Source organism: Arachis hypogaea, chromosome 8, assembly GCF_003086295.3.
Source record: "Arachis hypogaea cultivar Tifrunner chromosome 8, arahy.Tifrunner.gnm2.J5K5, whole genome shotgun sequence".
NCBI classification, from domain to species: domain Eukaryota; kingdom Viridiplantae; phylum Streptophyta; class Magnoliopsida; order Fabales; family Fabaceae; genus Arachis; species Arachis hypogaea.
Genome location: NC_092043.1, coordinates 21,936,148 through 21,960,392, shown reverse-complemented (window position 1 = coordinate 21,960,392; position 24,245 = coordinate 21,936,148). Strand labels below are relative to the sequence as shown.

The window sequence follows — 24,245 nt, the reverse complement described above, 5'->3', positions numbered from 1 at the left end:
TTGATTTAAATTTTAAAATCCTAAAGATATGATAACTAATTTAAATCAGATTTGATCTTATTAGATTAGATCAGATTTGATTTGAATTTAAAATCCCTAAAAATGCTACTAAGCATAGCAGATTTAAAATAAGTCTTCTAACAAACTTTTGACCACGTAACAAACTAAAACAAAAGTCTAGAATTTCGAAATTTAAAGATAAATTATGCCTCCCACTAAATTCGGAAAGCATTATTGGGCTTCTTGTTGTCCTGACTTAGCCCAATGGGCCTTGCCCATTCTTCCTTGGTTAGAACTTGATGTAACTCCATATACATAAGCGCTGCCATGTTCCCAAAACTCTCCTTGAGCTTCTTTGCACGTGCTCTAGTGATGGGGCCCTCTGGAAGTGTGAAATTCCCATTCTGCCCTTTTGTCTTATAATGCCCCTGTTGTCTTTCCGAGCATGTATCATTCCCTCCTTCCTAAAACAGATTCGTCCTCGAATCTGTGTCCATATCAAAAGGAGAGAGATCATAAACATTGAAAGTAGCAGAGACATTATACTCACCTGGTAGGTCAATCTTGTAGGCGTTGTCATTGATCTTCTCAAGCACTTGGAATGGGCCATTCCCTCTAGAATCAAGTTTAGTCTTCCTCAGAGCAGGAAATCTCTCCTTCCTCAAATGTACCCAAACCCAATCTCCTGGTTCAAAGACTATATGCTTTCGGTTTTTGTTAACCCTTTCAGCCGTGGTTTTGTTCTTCCTCTCAATTAGGTCACGAGCCTTTGCATGTATTGCTTTAATTTTCTCAGCCTTTCTAGCTCCATCTAAACTAATAAGATCACTCAAAGGTAAAGGCATTAAATCTAAGACAGTGAGAGGATTAAAACCATAGACAAGTTCAAAGGGTGAAAAACCAGTAGAAGAATGGATTGTCCTGTTATAAGCAAACTCAATAAAAGGTAAACAATCTTCCCAGGTTTTCAAATTCTTACCAACAACAGCACGCAATAAGGTTCCCAATGTCCTATTTACGACTTCAATTTGACCATCAGTTTGAGGGTGACAAGTAGTTGAGTATAACAATTTTATTCCCAGCTTACTCCACAAAACTTTCCAAAAGTGACTTAAGAATTTGACATCACGATCAGAAACAATAGTTTGGAGAACACCATGTAAGTCTTCTCGAAAGAATAGGTTATAAATATGTGTGGCATCATCAGTTTTATGGCAAGTAATGAAATGAGCCATTTTACTAAATCTATCTACCACAACAAAAATGCTATCTTGACCTCTCCTAGTTCTAGGCAAACCAAGAACAAAATCCATAGAAATATCAACCCATGGATGCACAGGAACAGGTAAAGGAGTATACAAACCATGTGGTAAAGACTTAGATTTAGCTTGTTTACATGCAATGCATTTAGCACAAAATTTCTCAACATCTTTACGCATGTAGGGCCAGTAAAAATGCTCAAATAAAACATCCAAAGTCTTATGCACACCAAAATGACCCATCAAACCCCCACTGTGTGATTCTAGAACAAGTAACTCCCTAATAGAACAAGTAGGTACACAAATCCTATTACCCCGAAAAAGAAAGCCATCATGCTTATAGAATTTGTTATATGCACCATGTTCACATGCAGAATAGATAGAGGCAAAAGCAGAACCAGTTGCATACAATTCCTTCATACACTCAAAACCTAATAGTTTAGAAGTAAGGGTTGTGATTAAGGAATACCTTCTAGATAATGCATCAGCAACCACATTCTCTTTACCTTGCTTATAGGCGATTACATATGGAAAGGATTCAAGGAATTCTATCCATTTTGCATGTCTCTTGTTCAGCTTCCCTGGGCCCTTCAAGTGTTTGAGGGATTCATGGTCAGTATGTACCACAAATTCCTTTGGTAGCGAATAATGCTGCCACACTTCCAAAGCTCGCACCAAGGCATAAAGCTTTGTATCATAAGTGGAGTAGTTGAGGTGGCCCCATTCAACTTCTCACTGAAATAGGCAATTGCTCGCTTTTCCTGCATCAAAACAGCACCTATACCAATTCCGGAAGCATCACATTTGATTTCAAAAGTTTTAGAAAAATCTGGTAAAATAAGAATGTGGGCAGAACACAATAAATCTTTCAAGGTGTTAAAGGTAAGTTCTTGTTCCTGATCCCATTTAAAGTTGACATGTTTCTTGATGATTTCAGTTAAAGGTGCAGCAATACTAGAAAAATCTTTAACAAACCTCTGATAAAAACCCGCAAGACCATGAAAACTTCTAACATCAGAGACACTCTGAGGTGTGGGCCATTCTATAATAGCCTTCACCTTCTTGTTATCTACCTCAATTCCTGCAGAACTTATAACAAAACCTAGGAATACGACTTTACTCAGACAAAACGAGCACTTTTGGAGATTAGCATACAATTTTTCCTTTCTAAGTACCTCGAAAACAGATTGAACATGCAAAATATGATCGTCAAGACATTTACTGTAGATAAGGATATCATCAAAATAAACAACCACACATTTACCTAAAAACTCTTGCAAAACATGATTCATTAGTCTCATGAATGTACTAGGCGCATTAGTCAAACCAAATGGCATAACTAACCACTCATACAAACCATATTTAGTTTTGAAAGCTGTTTTCCATTCATCACCAAGTTTCATTCGTATTTGATGATAACCACTCCTTAAATCTATTTTAGTAAAAATAACAGAACCATGCAATTCATCAAGCATATCATCAAGTCTAGGAATATGATGGTGATACTTTACCGTAATCTTATTTACAGCTTTGCAGTCAACACACATCCTCCATGAGCCATCCTTCTTGGGCACCAATAGTACCGAAACAGCACAAGGATTCATGCTTTCTCTCACAAAACCCTTAGCCAAAAAGTCCTCGACTTGCCGTTGCAGTTCCTTCGTCTCCTTAGGATTGGTCCGGTAAGCTGGCCGGTTAAGAATGCTTGATCTGGGGATAAAGTCAATCTGATGTTCAATGCCTCGTAATGGAGGTAAATGATGACATGTCATCATATACCTATTTTTCTATTTTTTTTCATACAAGAAATTGATGATTTGTGCTTAAATATTGAATGATTTTGTGCTTAAATGATATATTTTCTTGATCTTTTAATTTTATAAATCTTGTAGGAAATAAGAAGAAAAAGAAGCAAAGAAGCACAAAATAAGCTAAAAATGAGAAAAAAAGAGCTTTGGGGCACACTTTGAAGTTGGAGCACACTTTGGAGCCTTAGGCCACGCTTTTAAAAGCGTGGCCCATGACTAAATCAAAGAAGAAAGCAACCAGCACGCACACTACTCTGCCCTTGCCAAGAGCAGGGCAATATCATGATGCAAAGTGAGGCTGGAAGCAAATTTTCGCTTAGTTAAAATCTGGGCGTTCACAGCATGACGATGCCTACTTCAAAGGGCTATAACTTGAGCTACAGATGTCCAATTGATGTGCTTTCAGTTGCGTTGGAAAGCTGACATTCAGAGCTTTCCAACAATATATAGAAATCAATATTTGGCGTAAAATTGGGGCATGAGTGAAAGGCATCTTTAAGGGCCAAAAATAAGCAAAAATAAACCAAAGTGCTTTCACCAAGGTTCGAAGCTGGAGCCTCACTCCAAAGCAAAGTAGCACTCATTATTCTATTCTGCCCTCTTGGAGAGCAGGACAATGTCGTGCACTCTTCATAAAAATTCAAGGAAAATTGTTTCCCCAAATGCTTTCACCAAGGCTTGAACTTGGGACCTTCCCTTGGAAGCACCAATGCGCTGCCCACAAGGAGAGCAGAGCAACATTCCTTGGTGCATGGCATGCATGCTTGGCGCACACAAGGGAGCTTGGGCGTGCGCATCATAGCACGGGCAGAGGCAAGGCGCGCACAAGACACCACTGCCCCCCTTTCCACAAGAGCAGAGCAGCCTCCTAGGAGCAACATATGGGCCAAAATCAACCAAAATTCAATTAAAATTTCATTTTAATTCAATTCTCCACCAAATCAAAAAGCCCACTCAACATGACTCAAAGGCACACAGAGAAGCTAGATTAGAAATTTCATTTTGTGAATTTGTTTTTAATTTTAATTTTAATTTCATTTTATTTTCATTTTGTAAAAAGCCTATATAAAGGCAGCACTCTCATTTCAGAGGGGAGCTCGATTAAAAAGGCTGGCTCCACCAGGGAGCATTAGGAGTAGAGAGCTCTCTCCTTTAATTTTCATTTCTATTTTAAATCTTGAATTGAGAAATGAAGGAATTCTGTTTCATTCTTGATCTAAGATTGCTCTTTGTTGATTTTCTGCATAATTCAGTGAATTGAGTTTTGGATCCATGTTTTTCTCTACTGCCTTCATCTTTCTTTCTTCTTCAATCTGCCTGCTGTTGAATCAAGGAAGGGCTTGAGATCTAAACTTATTTTCTAGTCTCTTTGATTCCCTGAGATCTTCATTTGTCTCTTTAAATTTCACAATTGAGCTTAATTACATTCTATGTTGCTTCTTCAAGCAATTTTCCATTTCTGTTTAAATCTGCTGCACTTATTTCATCTTCCACTTCTCTGTTTGATTGCTACTTATGCTCTCTTGTTTAATTTCTGAAATCCCAGCACCCAATTCCCTTTTATTCTTCAATTAATCTACATTTCTCGCACTTTAAGTTTCTGCAATTTACTTTTCTTGCAATTTAAGTTTCAGCTCTTTTACTTTCTTGCTCTTTAAGTTTTAGCAATTTAATTATTCTGCACTTTTAATTCCCTGCCATTTACTTTCTATTGGCTACAATTTCACTCAATTCCACTTCAATGTTAGCTTAACTACACTAATCACCCACTAAAGTTGCTTGATCCATCAATCCCTGTGGTATCTACCTCACTCTAAGTGAGTTATTACTACTTGATGCGACCCGGTACACTTGTCGGTTGGATCTATGTGTTTGGAAATTTCTTTTTCCACAAAAACACCATCAAGTTTTTGGCGCCATTGCCAGGGATCGAACCCGAGTCGTCCCCGGCAACGGCGCCAAAAACTTGATGGTGTTTTTATGGAAAAACTAATTTCCAAACACATAGATCCAACCGGCAAGTGTACCGGGTCGCATCAAGTAGTAATAACTCACAAGAGTGAGGTCGATCCCACAGGGATTGATGGATCAAGAAACTTTAGTGGGTGATTAGTTTAGTCAAGCTAACATTGGTGAGTGAGAATTGTTGCAGTAGAATGTAAAATTGCAGGGAAATTAAAATTGCAGAATATAAATGGGCAGAAACTTAAAGAGCAAGCAATGTAAATTTCAGAAACTTAAATGACAAGAAATATAAATTGCATTAAATGTAAAGGGGATTGGGTGTAGGGAATTTAAAATTCTACAAGAAAATGTAAAGAGCAATCAAGCAGAGGAGTAAAAGATGAAATAAGTGCAGCAGATTTAAACAGAAATGGAAAATTGCTTGAAGAAGCAACACAGAATGTAATTAAGCTCAATTGTGAAATTTAAAGAGACAAATGAAGATCTCAGAGAATCAAAGAGACTAGAAAACAAGTCTAGATCTCAAGCCCTTCCTTGATTCAACAGCAGGCAGATTGAAGAAGAAAGAAAGATGAAGGCAGTAGAGAAAAACGTGGATCCAAAACTCAATTCACTGAATTATGCAGAAAATCAACAAAGAGCAAACTTAGATCAAGAATGAAACAGAATTCCTCCAATTCTCAATCCAAGATTCAAAATAGAAATGAAAATTAAAGGAGAGAGCTCTCTACTCCTAATGCTCCCTAGTGGAGCCAGCCTTTTTAATCGAGCTCCCCTCTGAAATGAGAGTGATGCCTTTATATAGGCTTTTTACAAAATGAAAATAAATGAAATTGAAATTGAAAACAAATTCACAAAATGAAATTCCTAATCTAGCTTCTCTGTGTGCCTTTGAGTCATGTTGAGTGGGCTTTTTGATTTGGTGGAAAATTGAATTAAAATGAATTTTTAATTGAATTTTGGTTGATTTTGGCCCATATGTTGCTCCCAGGAGGCTGCTCTGCTCTTGTGGAGAGCGGGGCAGTGGTGTCTTGTGCGCGCCTTGCCTCTGCCCGTGCTGTGATGCACACGCCCAAGCTCCCTTGTGTGCGCCAAGCATGCGTGCCATGCACCAAGGAATGTTGCTCTGCTCTCCTTGTGGGCAGCGCATTGGTGCTTCCAAGGGGAGGTCCCAAGTTCAAGCCTTGGTGAAAGCATTTGGGGAAACAATTTTCCTTGAATTTTTATGAAGAGTGCATGACATTGCCCTGCTCTCCAAGAGGGCAGAGCAGAATAATGAGCGCTACTTTGCTTTGGAGTGAGGCTCCAGCTTCGAACCTTGGTGGAAGCACTTTGGTTTATTTTTGCTTATTTTTGGCCCTTAAAGATGCCTTTCACTCATGCGCCAATTGTACACCAAATATGGAGTGCTATATATCGTTGGAAAGCTCTGAATGTCAGCTTTCCAACGCAACTGAAAGCACATCATTTGGACGTCTGTAGCTCAAGTTATAGCCCTTTGAAGTAGGCATGGTCATGTTGTGAACGCCCAGATTTTAACTTAGCAAAAATTTGCTTCCAACCTCACTTTGCATCATGATATTGCCCTGCTCTTGGCAAGGGCAGAGCAGTGTGCGTGCTGGTTGCTTTCTTCTTTGATTTGGTCTTGGGCCCCATGCTTTTAAAAGCATGGCCTAAGGCTCCAAAGTGTGCTCCAACTTCAAAGTGTGCCCCAAAGCTCTTTTTTTCTCCTTTTTAGCTTATTTTGTGCTTCTTTGCTTCTTTTTTTTCTTATTTCCTACAAGATTTATAAAATTAAAAGATCAAGAAAATATATCATTTAAGCACAAAAGCATTCAATATTTAAGCACAAATCATCAATTTCTTGTATGAAAAAGCATAGAAAAATAGGTATATGATGACATGTCATCAGTAAACCTGAGGGCAACTCATCCGGAAATACATCGCCAAATTCCTGCAAGAGTGAAATAAAAGTACTAGGCAGGTTATGGTTAGTTTCAATGGTAGAAAGTAAAGACTCTCTAAATCGTACTAACACCAATGCTTTTTTTCCTAAACTAGCATGCTTTAGATCCCTCTCTTTGGCATAAAAGCATATTTTGTGAGCACTCTCACTCTCCACATATGCTTCTCTTTTAGAATTCTCTTTTTCACTCAGACCCTGACTCTTTTTTTCACACGTTTCATCTCTCAAAGCCCTCTCTTTACCCCTTGTTTTTCAATTTTCTCACATCCTAAAGACTCTTTAATAGATTTGCGCATGCTCAGTTGCTCCAGGTACACTTCTTTAGGTGTCAAAGGTGCAAGGATAATCTTCTTCCCAAGATAGGTGAAGGAGTATCAGTTTGTAAAACCATCATGGACCACCTTCCTATCATACTGCCATGGACGGCCTAGGAGTAGATGACAAGCCTGCATGGGAACCACGTCACAAAGTACCTTGTCACTATATCTCCCAATAGAAAACTGTATGCGGGCTTGCTTCATAACCTTCAACTCACCAACATCACTTAGCCACTCCAGTTTGTAAGGGTTAGGGTGTTTGGTGCATTTCAACCCCAATTTTGTGATCAAAGTAGAGCTAGCAACGTTTGTATGACTTCCAGCATCAATGATCATGAGTCTAACCTTACCTCCCAATAAAAATTTTGTATGAAAGATGTTCTCTCGCTGTTCTAGACGATTATCCTTGGCTTGTACATTTAAGATCCGCCTAGTAACAAGGGCTCGCCACTAACAGCATACTCAACTATATCTTCATTATCTGTAGCATCATCCGCATGTGGCATGTCTTCATACCCATTTGAGTTATCAGATTCTGAGAAAATATCATTTGCTTTAATTACCATGGTCCTTTTATTTGGACACTCGGAAGCATAATGGCCTAATCCGCGGAACTTAAAGCAGGTAATATCACGATGCCGTGTAGGAGGTTTAGAAGTGGAATTAGGTGTGTGTGGTTTCCTGTGCTGCTCTGTGGGCTTCTCCTTTGATTCGATAGGTTTGGATCCAGTCTTCTCCCTGAAATTAGCACCTCTCGAATCCCACCTTGAAGTAGAATTACGCAGCCCTTTTGCCTTTTGCTGTCTTTCCACTTTGATAGCTAGGTTCACCAAGTCTTCCATAGTCACAAATGGGAAATATTCTACAGTATTTGCAATGTCTCGGTTCAGCCCACTCAAGAAACGTGCCATAGTAGCCTCAGACTCCTCCTCAATGTTTGCTTGGATTAGCAGCATCTCCATCTCCTTATGATACTCATCTACAGACCTAGAACCTTGGTATAACCGTTGGAGCCGTTGATGTAGCTCCCTGTAGTAGTAAGAAGGGACAAACTGTTGTCGCATGACCTTCTTCATCTTTTTCCAAGATAGAATTGGTGGTTTTTTATTCTGCCTCCTCTGTTTGTCTAGCTCGGCCCACCAGACAAGGGCATAATTTGAGAATTCGACAGCCGCTAGCCTTACCTTTTTTACATCAGTATAGTTATGACACTAAAATAGGAGCTCTACCTTGCATTTCCATTCCAGGTACGCCTCAAGGTCACTTCTGCCTTTAAATTCTGGGATGCGCATCTTGATAGCATTAAGGCTATTATCAACATCTATCGGTTGTCTATGATGCCGGGATCTAGATGAAGTCTCCTCCTCAGACTCCGTAGAATTATTATGAATAGATTCTCGTGACCGTGCTTTTCGCCCAGGGGAAAAAGAGTTAATTCGAGAATCCATGTCATCAAGACGTTGTTGAATCCCTGTAAGGATGTTGGCAAATGCGTCGAGACGGAAAGTTAGTTGTGGATCGGGGTTCCCTTCAGTGTTAGCCATCAATGAACCTATAAAAGAAAAAACCTTGCAGCACTCTTCTCACGTGTATCACTAGGAATAGGACACTCGTGTTTCACTCAATACCTGGCTTTTACCCTCTGATGAGCTTACCACTCTTACCTTTTTCCACTCTTGGATTGCCTTAACAAGTTGCACTTCGGAAGATGAGGAATTGAGACACCAAACTAAGATAATTTGAATGATAGAAACATTCAACTTGACAAGAAGATAATTAATGTATTTGAATTGATCCCTTATGAAATTATTTTATTTGTGGGTTGGGCTTGTTAATGCATAAGTTTTATCTAAGTTAGCAGTTAATTATTAACAAAATCAGTAACATGAATCATGATTAAGCTTCTGTTATTTATTTTTATCTATTTTTGTCAATTATTAATAATTCAATTATTCAAATATGTTGCGTTTCATTCATTGAATTGAGGATGTGAGGTTTGATGACCTTTCAAGTGTTTTCTACTGTAAGTTGTGTATAATTTTGAAGGTAACCTTGTTTTGGCTCTCTCTTATCACAAAACTGAAACATTATGGTGACAAAGATATGACTTTTAAAATAATAATTGACATTCAGAATTTAAGTATTGAGGATACAATGAATATGTAGTGTCATTTTCAAACAAATAAAATGTATTAAGAATTTTTAGCTTCTTTGATTCAGATTCTGTTAAATGTGTTTATTCACTTATTTATTTTTTATCTATTGCAAAAATTGGTATATTGCTATTAGAGCAAACTATGATTATTTAGTTCTTATTTTTCTTAGAACTCAAATAATAAGAGTTCTTCTTTTCTTATCAATTTGACAGGGTATAAATATTGATGATCTCAAGACGAATCATTTTATTTTTGTTCATGGAGGTGGTTTTGGTGCTTGGTATTTATACAAAATTATAGCACTTTTAAAAAAAGAAAAATAGTGATTTAAAAATATTTTCTTTCTTTGTATATAGTTTGATATCTATTTTTCAGTTTCGTTATTTTTTATAATACAAAATGATAACGGATAAAAGAAGCCAATAACTTTCAATAGCTTTATTGAAAGAGTAAGGTTAAAAAAAAAAGATTTGGTCCTATTAATTACATGATCCTTTATTCTTTTACCCTGTAAAATAGAGCCTAAGCTTTATAGAACCAAACGAATTGACACCACTAAAATATAATGATAATAATAAGAGAATAATAGTAAAAGAAAAGAACAAATAGGTTATTGACTTTACGACAGACATTTAAGCTTTTGAGAATTTGAAAATACACTCACATTTTTGACCTTTTAAAAACTTGAACATATTGGTCGCGTTCACTTGAGTCTATCAGATTCAACGAAAAAATCAAGCGTGATTCCTATTTTAAAAAAAATTAGAAATTTAAATGTATTTTTAAATTATCAAAAACTTAAATCACGGAAGACAAAAAAAGTATCAATTTATCTTTTTCTCCAATAGTAATAATAAGGCGAATGCTACCTAATTCCCTCTAAAATAACATATATGTCAGATTGGAATTGGTTCTTATCTTAACCATAATTAGGTTATTTTATAATTTATTATTTGAGATTGGAAATGATATAATTTCTTAAAATATCAAAACTCCACTCGGTTAATTGAAGCACATTTCCACTCCTTTATTCTTTCTTCATCACTTCATCACCTAGATTCAGTCCTTCCAAGCATCGTCGCGTTCGTGACAAGAAGCGCCGACATCATCGTCATCTACTGCCCTCCCACACAATCTCTCTTTTGCCGTCCTTTCCAGTATAGCCAGCGCCTCTTTTTGCATGGATCACTGCTTACCCACATAATTAATGGTTAATTTGGTTATTAAATTTTTTATTAAAAAAATATATCTTTATTTAATTACGTGATGGAACAAATATTTATATGTAAAATATAATATAATAAAATAAATCTATTCAAAGTATTTAAAAGTATAATTAAAGGGAAAGTATGAAAAGTCAATGAAATATTTATACAATATGTACAATAGAGGTTTAGGAAATATTAAAGATATAATTATTAGTGTTACAGTTTTCTATCGGTTGAAGCTTTTAGGATGAGTGGTATTATGACATACTATTCGATCCTTGGTTCATTTTGTAACTCAATAGTCCATTGTCTCCCTAGCGGGATATAAATATGAAATACATATCTATCTATATAATTTACTTTTGTATTTAAAAATTTTAATATTATCTATTTTTTATTTAAAAATTATTTTTATATTATTTTTTAAATTGTTATATTGGTCTCTTCTTTAAAATAATATAAACAATAATTTCTCATAAAAATAATTTAGTTAATTATTAATTAAATAATAAAGTACGAATAAATTAAAAATTAAAAGAAGAAAAATACTATAAAAATACTTGTAAGAAAGTTAGATTTTATCATTTTAAATTCGTGTTATTGATTTTAATAATTTATTCTTTTTTAAAATAATTTATGTATGATAAAAAATATGTTTTTCCTAATTTCAATTATACTTTTAAGTACTCTAAATGGAGTTATTTTATTATATTATATTTTACATATATCGTGTAATTAAATAAAAATTTGTTTTAACGAAAAAATTTAATAACCAAAATAAACATTATTTATATTAGTAGAGAGCGATCCACGACAGAAAGAGGTATTGAGTAAGAGGATAGGAGACAGCGATAACGTCGGCGCTGATTATATTAAATAGGACGATAAAGTTACTGAAGACAGGAATTCAACGACGTCGTTAAGGGATGAAGAAAGAAAGATTGCGTGAGAGGGCAGTAGATGATGACAACGTGGGCGCTTTTTGTCACTACGACATCAGCGATGTTTGAAAGGATCGAAGCTACTGAAAAAAATAAATAAGTGGCAAAATGCTTCAATTACCGGAGCAGTATTTTGATATTTTAAAAAATTATATTCTTATCTATTTTAAATAATAAATTATAAAATAACTCAACTATAGTTAAAATAATGACTAATTAAAATATCACACATCACAAAGAATAATTTATATACTATTTTTCAAAGAATTAGGTAGAATTCACCAAATAATAATAATAATAATAATAAATACTACGTCAAGCACATTTCAGAGGAGCCACGAAGTGGCGAGGTGCCATGAAAAAACCCACTGAAAAAGGTTCACAAAAATCCCGCCTCCAATCACGCGGGCATGCCCAAAAAGCTGTAGTAAAAAGTAAAAAGTAAAAACCTTACAATAGCAGGGAAAAGGAAAAAAAAATAATAAACCATAGCTTACCTACATAACTACATTACTCTCGCCACTACCACAACACAGCTACTCAATTGATACAGAAATCTTCTTTTCTTTCTTTTGAAGCAGCAAGAATGGAAGAAGATGGAGATGTTGGGGAGGAGTACCTGTTCAAGATAGTCCTAATAGGGGACTCGGCGGTGGGGAAGTCGAACCTGCTTTCGAGGTTTGCGAGGAACGAATTCGACACGAACTCGAAGGCCACGATTGGTGTTGAGTTCCAAACACAGGTGGTAGAAATCGAGGGGAAGGAGGTGAAGGCGCAGATCTGGGACACCGCGGGCCAAGAACGCTTCAGGGCCGTTACCTCTGCATACTACAGGGGCGCCGTTGGTGCTCTCGTTGTCTATGATATCAGTCGCCGGAGCACCTTTGACGGCATCAAGAGGTGGCTTGAAGAGCTTGCTAGTTAGTCACCCACACTCTCACCCTCATTCCCCTTCTTTTCTTTTAACTGTCGATTTTTATTTTTTGGTATTCTTGCATCATCTTAGAACATATATGTCATACGTGCTTAACAAATGTTTACTCTATGTTTTAATTTACAATGTTAAAAATAAAGGAGTGGTTCTAACTTCTTAATGCTTATTGAACATGTGTTAAATACTTAAATGTACTCTAAGACCGAAGAATTTCTTTGTGATGTGATATGCTGGGCTTTTGTATTTTTTTTTTGGTTAAATTACTTTGTCGAGTTCTCTTTTACTCAATTTGTAATTAAGTTTTTATAGTTTAAAAAGTCTCCAATTATATTCTTATATTTTTTTAATTTTGTAATTAGATTCATGTGCTGCAAAAAACACTAAAAAGTTAACCGAATGATCCTCTCCAAATTGGAGATACTCACACTTTTGTTAACTCTAATGTTTTTGGCATGACAAGGACCTAATCACAAAATTCAAAATGGTATATTATCCCAATCAGAAGCTTTTAAGCTATAGGAATTTAATTATGAATTCGGTAAAACTATAAAGGTTAAGAGAATAATTTATTTCTTTTAATTTCTATGTATTATGCTGCTAGTAACTGATGTTGTGTATTGTGGGCTTCTATTTAGTGTGTTTAATTTACATGGTGGGGTTTTGTTAAAAGGAAAAATTGTTTAGGATTAGGATTAGGAAGGAGAAGGATAAGAGTAGGGTTTCTATATTTCTTTGCTGCCTTTTTTGCTTTAGCAATTAATGGCTAGAAGTAGTATAGTTGGTGCTACATGTGTACTTGATATGGTTCCTTTATTGGAAAAATGGGAAGATGAGGTAGAGGAACCAGGGATTGGATATTTTTAAGTTTGAATCAGTGTTCATTGAGTTTGTATGGGCGTGGGAGGTATCAATTATGTTGAGGCTCTTCTGGAAGAAAAGTTGGTGAAGGGTATCGAATTGATTGAATGATTGTGCGTGCAGCTTGGTAAATGATGTGCCAAATATATGCCTGAAGATTGATTTATTTACAGTGGTAGAATATGGATATTCTATCCTTGCCATTAGTGTGGATTATGCACTAATAATCTTAGTATTTCACATTTTTAAGTAGGAATCTTAACATATCATTAAGTTGATGAATTAATTAATGGATATCTTGTTTTATTTCCGCTAGGCTTTGAATCAGAAATTCTCAATTGGTGGCCTAAATTATGCAAATTAGTTGCTACTATATTCGACCCCATTCCATCGTCAGGACCTTTTTCTGCAATAACAAACGAATATAATGGAAAATTAGAGATTTGTAACATATTCACAAATCTAAGTGTTTATAGGGAACTCGATATCTGTTTATCAAGATTAACTACTTTTCACTAAATAAATTGTTTAAACTGGATTGGATGAACTAATTAAATAAATTTCTGTTATAGTTTGCTGGTATAATGACACCTGTCGTATTATATGCAGATTTACCCGAGCATCGAATTTCGCATATTAGCTATTTATTATTTTTAGTTTTTTGCGGGTAAATGATATTAGTTTAATTTATTAAATTCGATTGAGTATGGTGGTGGGGTCAGTCCAAATCTTGCATCTTTTATGTTTCCCATATGATCCGTGACATGACTGAAGGTTCTTAGTTATGGTGAGTGGTTTGTATTTTATTTTACTGCAATATATAATTTAATTCTTGCATAAACCGCAGCTCAAAATGATGGCACTGTGGCAACAATGTTGGTGGGAAACAAGTGTGATTTGGAGAATATCAGGGAGGTTAGCGTAGAGGAGGGAAAAAACCTTGCAGAAGCAGAAGGTTTGTTCTTCATGGAGACTTCAGCACTTGACACTACCAATGTCCAAATAGCTTTTGAGACTGTTATCCGTGAGATTTACGACAACATCAGCCGCAAAGTCCTAAGTTCTGATTCTCACAAGGCTGAATTGTCTGCGAATCGAGTAAGCCTTGTCAATGGAGCGGGATCAAAGCAACATCAGTTCAATTTTTCTTGTTGTTCTTGATGATGAGCTTGGATCTTGAAACTTGTTTGGAATTTCAATAGTTATTTTCTTGGGACAGTTTCCCTGCTTTTAACATGGTTATTGTTCCCTACCGTTTTGTCATTTATTTTTCTATTCATTTAGGTTCTTGAGGTCCCATATCCTTATCCCTTCGTGGAAGGAAAAGGAAACCGCGAAATTATATACTCTTTTGCATGTATTTTGTTTAGTTAGTATTACTGTATTAGTGTGTTTCAACTCTCTCTTCTTGGCACTTTCGGTATTTTAGGTCATCAGGTCTTTGCATGTGTTCTTAGTAACTAGTAAGATATGTAACCAAATTATTTTTGAGAAATGATATTTGTATATTTTTTAATATTTTTTTGTACACTTTTTAATTATGGTATAACAAATAAATATTTTATTTTTTTCATTTTTTGTCAATTACTTTCACACAAAAAATAAAAAATATATTAAAAAAATAAACATAAAACTAGTGCTTAATTGCTTATAATATTTTTTTTCATGATTCACGGATTTATATGTCTTGTCTACATAGTTTTGATTTCATGTGAAGATAAATTCCATTTTTACTATAGGAATAATCCTTTATATGTTCTTTAAGAATCACTTTAAAAGGGCATAGGTAAAGACAAGAACGAAGGATTAGCATTCACTTTTCTCCTTACAAGTTACAAATATTTTTCTATTGTTATAAACTTTAATATGAAATCTCTTTTAGTCTTAAACTCTCTCACCTACTTCCATCTATTACATCGTATGAGAGTCTCCAAATTATATGCACATCCTCAAAACATCTCATTTATTTAGATTTTAAGTTACTTCATTGATGACATATTTCTTTTTTTTTTGTAAAAGATATTTTTTTAAACGTTTTTAAAAAAATTTTAAAAATATCTTTCAATGATTAATTCAATTTAATTTTGTCCTTAACATTTAGAATATATTTTAATTTTATCTCTATCATTAATTTTATAACAATCAATTATTAAGTCAAAATATTTTTATCAATTTTATCCTATTTAATATAATATCATCTTCATCATCATCACACCATCTCTAATTCGCCTTTCTCCCTCTGTCGTCGTCGTCGTCGTCATCATCATCAATACTATAACCACCACTCCAGGCATTAGTACCACCATCATGACTTTCTTCTTCTTCTTATCACCATTACCATCACCACTACATATATGGATTCTTTTAAATAATTAAAAAAAATTATTTACTAAAATAAATAATTTGTAAAATAATTACAAAAATACGTAGCATGTCTTATCTTGTTTACAGTTACACATATATAAGACAGACTGAATGACACGTGTATATCTCGTTTATAGTATAAACAAGATATGTGTGAACTTCTGCAGCGGATGAACATATGGAGCCCACTCAATGCTTGCAGCAGCACAAGCGGCAAGCACATGACATGGAAAATGGAGAGATTGAAAATGGCCACAGTTACACGTCCCCGCCGTGACCGAACACGGAATGAACCTTGAGACCAACCCTCGAAAGGCTCTAACTCTTCAACGACAAACACTGAAGCCTGTCTGTCATAGTGAGTAACATGCATCTTCGGGATGCTCTCTCTGTTCTTTTCAACGGCAGCCATTAGCCGTTGGGAGAAATAATTTTCAGCCGTCAGTTGTGCTTGTGCCTCCCTGCCCTTCGTGACGAACAACTTTTGCAGCCTTACAAGAGTGCATCGTATGATGGAAGAAATCAGCAAGCACCGTGTACCCTTAAGCACTATATGGATGCACTCCGAGAGATTTGTTGTCATGTGACCAAACCGGCGACCGCCGTCACAGTGTTGTAGCCATATTTCTTTGTTGAACCTACCAGCCCAGTCTGCCATCTCTTGCGACAAACCTCTCAAGGAATCTACGTACCACTCGTACCTAACCTTGCTTGGACTATAAGCAGTGTTTATGAGGTACGGCTTGCCCTCGGCGGACATGAAACGAAACATGAAGTTTGCGGCCTTCTGTCTAACACAAAAGCATAGAACGCCCTGGGAGGATGCCAACCACTATTATCGGCCCTCAGTGCAACTTTGATCGCTTGGGATCTTTCAGATATAATCAACAGGCCTTCTTGTGGGGTGACATGTCGTCTCAAATTTGTCAGGAAGAAAGACCATGACTATGTACTTTCAAACTCTACAATTGCAAAAAGCAACAGGAAGGATATTGTTGTTGCCGTCTTGTGCCACTACAATAAGCAATACACTACTATATTTGCCATATAAATGCATGCCATCGACAAAAACAAATGGCTTACAATGCTTGAAAGCCTCGATACAAGACGGAAATGCGCAAAATACTTTGTCGAACATGCTACAGTCATGGACCATAAGGTATCCTTTATAGTAAGGTAAGGCCTCACATATTGTTCCAAGACAATAACTCTGTAGTGCTTGTAACAGCTTTGACACCTTATTGTATGACTCCTCCTAGTCCTTGTATATCTGCACAATTTGTAAGAACCGGAATAACCGTTTTAATAAAATAATAATTTAACTGCCCAGAATAGGTTCAAAAATATAAAAATGATATTTTGAAAATAAAAAGGTGAAATTTGAATTCAATAGATTTTTTTGAGTGGAAAAATGTATCTTTTATGAAAAGCTTTTGTAAAATCGCGTTCCGGCACTTAAGCCGGCAGTACCGGTTCTAGTCTGACTGATACCACGTATTAAGAAAAATAAGATTTTGAAAATTGAATTTATTATTTTAAAAGGCAAAAATAATTTAGAATTGAAAATCGGACGCTAATCTTAAAGGTTTTGGCCCAAAATTGGGCCAAATGGACCTAAGACGCTAACGGGTTAGACCGGGTCTAACTTGGGCCCAAGCCCAACATATATATATGTTCTTTAAGAGGCATTCAGCCTCATTTTTAAGGATGGAAAAATAAAAGGTGTGAGGAGCCTCAAGCATATGAACAATCTTCATGGCAACAACATCCTCCGGCATACTATGAATTTGAACCAGCCCATGGTGAATACTAATCCAATGGTTATGATGATTCTTCTTGTGGTTATCAACCACACCCACCATATGCCTATGAACACCCTCTTCAACATTGTTCTCAACCTTATTCACAAGCCCTATACTACTAAACACCTTCATATGACCTTAACTCATATCCACCATACCAACAACCATATGAGCCATATGAACCATACTTAGAGCCACCACATTTCTAACATCAACACTCCCAAGAACCACCACCTCTATATACACCACCTCCATACTCTCACCAAGATGAACCACCTCTCATATAAGATAACTTTCAACCACATGATGAATTCTTCTTTCCACAATAACCCTCAATGGAAGAATATCCATATCCATCGATCCAAGAGTAACATTATCCTAATTATGTTAGCCAAGTGGAACAAGAGCCAATGGATCGTCTCATGGAAGCGATGGATCTGCTTAAAGCAATCATGATTCTCAAGGAACAAGAGCAAGCCCAAAAGAGGCATGAAGCTATCATGGCTAACTTTGCCAAAATTAAAGGTAATTTAGACAAATGTGATTCATGCCACAAACAAAACATTTCCACAGATGAATGTGGAAAATCAATTGAAGAGCAGAGCATGAAGGAGATTCTAGAATCTCAACTTGAGAACAAGGAGATGGAGTATGTCTTGCAACAAGTGGAGGAAGCCAAAATCATTAAAAAGGAAGAAGTGGTAGAAATCTAGGAGAAGTTGAGTGTAAGGTGGATTCCAAGGTTGTGGAACCTTCTTCCATTGAGCTTGAAATTGATGTTGAGGAGGATAATATGCAACCTTCAAGGCATATTGTGAATGATGAAAGATTGGAAGAAGTTGAGCAAGTGGCAAGCCCCACCATTGAAGATGATTCCATACCAACCAATGTGCTATTTGAGATTGTCGAACCTTCCTCATTATGTTACGAAATTGATGATAAGGAGGACCATACACAACCTCCAACACATGACTTGAGCAATAAGGAATGTGTAGAAGAAGTTGGTGAACAAGGAATTGAAATTGGGGAAGCTTGTCAAGAGGTGGAAGTAATTCAAGAAGAGGAAAAGAAAGTTATAATCACCTTACCAAAGCCGGTTGGAGCCTCTCTCACTAAGCAACCGTCTATCATATTATTTGAGTGGGCAAAATTCATAACTCTTAGCTTTATTGTCCCATTTGAATATGCTTTGCTTGAAACGAATGCTCAACTTAGAACTCTTTTTGGATTGAAGAGTAAAAGAGAGTTGTGTAGTGGTTGACAAAATAATGTTAAGCTCATTAAGGTTGAACTCTCAAGTCTTAGGTCCCATGGTTGAAGTAGTACTACATTAAATGGGTCTAGAAAGATGTTTGGGTGTCTTTATAAGAACTCAGAATGCTTGCCACTCGATTGGGATTGTAATGATCAATTTGAAGACGGGTGTGAAAACAAGATATGGGATCCCGGATTATAAAAGAAAGGTCAATTTTAGGAGCTCCTAGCTTGTTTTGAACTTCATCAAGGATTGGTGGATATCAAGTGGAGTTTTGGAGCATACATAGAGTCCAAGCATTGGTGAAAGTTGAAGGACGAGTTCAAGCACAAGCCACCATAACAAGGAGCTCACCAATTGTCCCCAACTTAAGGACAATAAACAAAAGTGCTAGGTAGAAGACACCCCACCATGGTAAATTCTTTTCATTTTTCTCTTTTGTATATATTAGTAAATAAGTTTAATTTCATGTTTAGCATGGTTGGTTGAGTTTATTTGGCAGTCTAGTGTGTTCAATAAGGTTTGGCAGTGTTTAGGTGATTTTTTAGATGTTAGGAATGCTTGATTCGGTATAAAAAGTTGAAAAATCTTTAAAAACAAAGCACCTTCTCACGCATATGCATGACCCACGTGTATGTGCAACCTAACAATTTCCCCCGTCAAGTTTTGCCTCGTGCGCATCCTTGTGTTTTTAGACCATATCGCGTACACGGCTCCCATCCGCGTACGTGAGTGACTGAGACAGTGGCAAACTGCCGCATATGCGGCTCTACTGATGCGTACGCAAGATATATATTATGTTAAAAAAAATCAAATCACGCGTACGCATGACCTTCCGCGTACGCGTGATTCCCCTTTTTCATAAACTTTTCTTTTCTTTTCTTCTCTTCTCTCCATTTCTTTTCTTCTTTTCTCTTCTCTTCTCTTCTCTTTTTTCCCTTATTCAACCACCATCCATAATCATCATTCACTATCTACCTCTATCTCTATTCGTTAGTTAGTTAGTTTGAATTTTCTATTTTAGTAGATTAATTAGTTAGGATAGGTTATCTTTTGGTGATAAGTGCTGGATTATTTATTTGATTTGTTAATTGTGTTGAGATATTGCTGTTGATTACCGACATGATGCTATTTTAGCATCGTTTTTGTGAACGTTCATTGTTGGATTCCTTTATTGAGGTTATAATTTGTTGCTTGGTATTGTCAAATATATTTGGTTGGTGCTTGTGGATTAACTGGTGATTTGGTGAATTATTGAGTTGAGGTATAACTATTGTGGAGGTTGTTGTGATAATCAGGTATTTTGTATTAAAAGCCTAGAATTTGTGAACTATGATTCTTAGTTGAATTTTGGTTGTTGGATTTGAATATTGTATGAGTATAATTGTTGATCTGAGGTAGATTTATTGTGGTGATTGTTATGATGATGAGGAAGGGTGTGTTGAATTGAAAAGAGTGCAGGTTTGGACCAGAAAAGGGTGGCAAAGTCCGAGTTTTAGAGGAGATGCTGCCAAAATTTTATAAAAAATTAGAGATTTTGTTTATATGATTATTTAAAAAGATTTAGATTCAAAGGTTATATGGTTTGATTTTAGGTTATTAAGAAAATGAGCATGTTTTAAGTTTGATTCATTTAGAAAAGAATGAATTAAGTTTTGAGTTGGAACTATTGATGGACGGAATGGGAGGTGTGATAATGAAGGATAAGGATTGAATATAATTGATGTATGATGATGAATGAGATGCGATTAAGAATGATGTGGATGTTGATGAATTATAATTGAATTATTTATGTGGCTTATGAATTTGAATGATCTGAGATACGAGATTCCCTGGATAAAGTGATGTGGCTTGCCACCATGCACCAGGTTGAAAACTCGATACTCTATTGACCCTACAATGTAAGTGTGACCGGGCACTATATAAATTCCCGAGAATGTTATCCCCATTGAGTAATATTGATTATTTGAAAAAAAGCTATGCATAGACTCTTGGGGATGCACGTCGGGGGACAATCTAAGTACAATTCAGACTTGTCGGGTTGGCTGGATAATCGACAGATGAGCCTCATCAGCCATAGGACAGGCATGCAAAATATGCATATTACTTGAGCTACTTGCTTTTGCTTTAATTGGATATGCCTATATGTACTTGCCATTCTAAATGTGTATTTGTTACCTGCAGTAATTGTAACCTTTTTGTGTTTGCCTTTATCTATTTTTTTGTCTGTGAAAATGCATAATAGAACTGGAGGTATGGAGGAATGGCAGTATGGGACTTAGAATTAAGGTTAAGTTAAGTTAGGTTTAAATATTCTTAGAAAATCACCTTTTATGACTTCTGTTTATTACTTTAAGCTCTATAATCTAAGAGTCGGCATTCTAGGATTTCCTCTGGCATTCCCAGAATCTTATATATTATGTGTGTGGCACCTTTACCATACTGAGAACCTCCGGTTCTCATTCCATACTATGTTGTTGTTTTTCAGATGCAGGTCGGGAGCCATCTCGTTAGGCGTCTGGACTCTTAAAGTGGAGGGGTTACTGGATAGTGTTGTTGTATAGTTTTGTTGTACAGTGATGTATATATATATATATATATATATATATATATATATATATATATATATATATATATATGTACTTAGATAGGGGTTACTGGATAGTGTTGTTGTATAGTTTTGTTGTACAGTGATGTATATATATATATATATATATATATATATATATATATATATATATATATATATATATATATATATATATATATATATATGTACTTAGCTTTCTCTCTGCATAACTTGTTCTTTTTTATCCTTTTAGAGGTTTATGGAGAGGCAGGATTGTGTATATGTACTTTTGGGTTTTGGATATGTATATATATGTGTAAATATTCTCCGGCCAGTCTTGACTTCGCAGGCTGAGTTAGGAGCTTGTTATTTTGTATCTTTGACACTCTATTCCTACTTCTGTTATCATATGTTTAATAGTTATGGTTTTCTTAGCACGCAAGTTAACTCGTTCCTTGAGCGTTGCGCTTTTATTTTGCGATTTTTATTTCCTCTATTTTTCAAGGCTCCTAGCATATTATAATTCTTCTGCTATTATATGTACTCATTTTATTTTAGAGGTTGTAATACCACACCACCTCTATTTTACGACTTAAGCGTAAAGCTTAATGTGGTAGTTACATTATGGTATCAGAGCAGTTCATTCCTATACAGCCTGAGAGACGGACTGATTGTGCTTATGTGCATTCTCTGTATATGTGTTTATGTGCTATTAGGATATCTGATTAATATATATGGCATAAATTTTTGTGAGCATGCATTTGGAACTTAAAGCATTAGACTAGTGATATTAAGACTGATCAACTTAATATCACTTATTTAGTGTGTATAAGGACCAGATGTCGACTCGCAGACGCGGTCACGAGCGAGGTAGAGGTAGGATAGCCACCGTTACTCCTAGTCCAGTAATCCGGTAGGGAATAATTCGGTAGACTTTATGGATACCTTGGAAAATATGGCTGCAGCTATGCAGTCAACAACCGAGGCACTGGATAATCAGATAAACCAGGGTAATCACGGGAATAATAATGATGAGGATGGTCCTATGACACTTGCTACATTTCTGAAAGTTTACCCTCCAACCTTCAGGGGAACCTCAAATCCCACTGATGCAGATAATTGGATTCAGGCTGTGGAACGAGCATTGCAGGCCCAACAGGTTTCTGAGGAGCAATGGGTTGAATTTGGAACTTATCAACTTCAAGGTGAGGCTCAGTATTGGTGACAGGGGACACGATGTATCCTGTAGGCAGGTGGCACTGTGATAGTCGGGAGATCGGTTATTTAAGAATCCTATTTTGCTTAATTGTTCTGAGAGGTTAGTACAGTTTATGCCGGAAAGGTCAGAAGCGCTGGTTGTGCTGAATAGTTACTATTTAAACTCTATGATAGTAAACTGTTCAGGGACTGAATGCTAAGGTATTATGTTATTAACTACAGGAGTATCAGGTGATGATCAGAGTTTAGAGCAGATTCCGGTTGTATGTGAATTTCCAGATGTGTTTCCAGATGATATTAATGAATTTCCCCCTAATCGGGAAATGGAATTCACAATTGAGTTGGTGCCTAGAGCCGGTCCGATTTTGATTACTCCTTACAGGATGTCACCTTTAGAAATGGCTGAACTGAAAGCTCAGCTGGAAGATCTGTTGGGTAAGCATTTTATCCGACCAAGTGTTTCTCCGTGGGGAGCGCCAGTGTTACTGGTAAAGAAGAAGGATGGGAGTATGCGGTTGTGTGTCGACTATCGGCAGTTGAATAAGATCACTGTGAAGAACAAATACCCGTTGCCTAGAATCGACGATCTAATGGATCAGTTATAGGGTGCTGGTGTGTTTTCTAAGATTGATCTGCGATCCGGTTATCATCAGATAAGGGTTAGAGATGAGGATATTCCGAAAACTGCTTTCAAAACCCTTATGGTCATTATGAGTATACAGTGATGTCTTTCGGGTTAACCAATGCTCCGGTAGTATTTATGGATTATATGAACAGGATTTTCCGACCGTACCTGGACAAGTTTGTTATTGTCTTCATTGATGACATTCTTGTTTATTCTAAGACTGAAGAGGAGCATGATGATCACTTGTGAATTGTGTTGCAAATTCTGAGGAACAGGAAGTCGTACGCTAAGTTATGTAAATGTGAGTTCTGGAAGAGTGAAGTGAAGTTTCTCGGCCACGTGGTGAGTAAGCAGGGAATAGTTGTGGATCCTGCTATGGTGGAAGCAGTGATGAATTGGGAGCGACCAACTTCAGTGACAGAAATCAGGAGTTTCCTAGGTCTGGCGGGGTATTATCGTAGATTCATTAAGGAATTTTCACAGCTCGCCTTACCTTTAACTAAATTGACTAGGAAGGATACGCCTTTTATCTAGACTCCGGAGTGTGAAGAGAGTTTTCAAGCATTGAAGCACAGGTTGATTACTGCACCTGTATTGGTATTACCGGAACCAAGTGAACCGTTTGAAGTGTACTGTGATGCATCTTTGAAAGGTTTGGGGTGCGTTCTGATGCAGCACTAGAATGTTGTAGCATACGCCTCACGGTAGTTAAGGCCGCATGAAATGAACTATCCGACACAAGATTTGGAACTTGCTGCTGTTGTATTTGCTTTAAAGATCTGGAGGCACTACCTCTATAGCGTTAGGTTTCATGTTTTCTCAAATCATAAAAGTTTGATGTATCTTTTTGAGAAAAAAGTGTTGAATATGCGTCAGAGGAGGTGGATGGAGCTTCTGAAAGATTATGATTTTGAATTGAATTATCATCCAGGAAAAACGAACGTTGTGGCGGATGCCTTGAGTCGGAAATCTTTATATGCGGCTTGGATGATGCTACGGC

At 36.3% G+C, this 24,245-nt stretch overlaps 1 protein-coding gene and 1 pseudogene across 1 annotated transcript; one reads left to right on the top strand and one right to left on the bottom strand.

Annotated features, from left to right (window-relative positions):
* Positions 1 to 215: 215 nt before the first annotated feature.
* On the bottom strand, positions 216 to 8,859 carry LOC140174682 (uncharacterized; annotated as a pseudogene).
* Positions 8,860 to 11,951: 3,092 nt separating this feature from the next.
* On the top strand, positions 11,952 to 14,928 carry LOC112706484 (ras-related protein RABA5b). Its single transcript, XM_025757797.2, has 2 exons — positions 11,952 to 12,540; positions 14,260 to 14,928. The coding sequence occupies exons 1-2, from the start codon at positions 12,207 to 12,209 to the stop codon at positions 14,571 to 14,573; spliced, it is 648 nt and encodes a 215-aa protein (XP_025613582.1). The 5' UTR covers positions 11,952 to 12,206; the 3' UTR covers positions 14,574 to 14,928.
* The last annotated feature ends 9,317 nt before the right edge of the window (positions 14,929 to 24,245 follow it).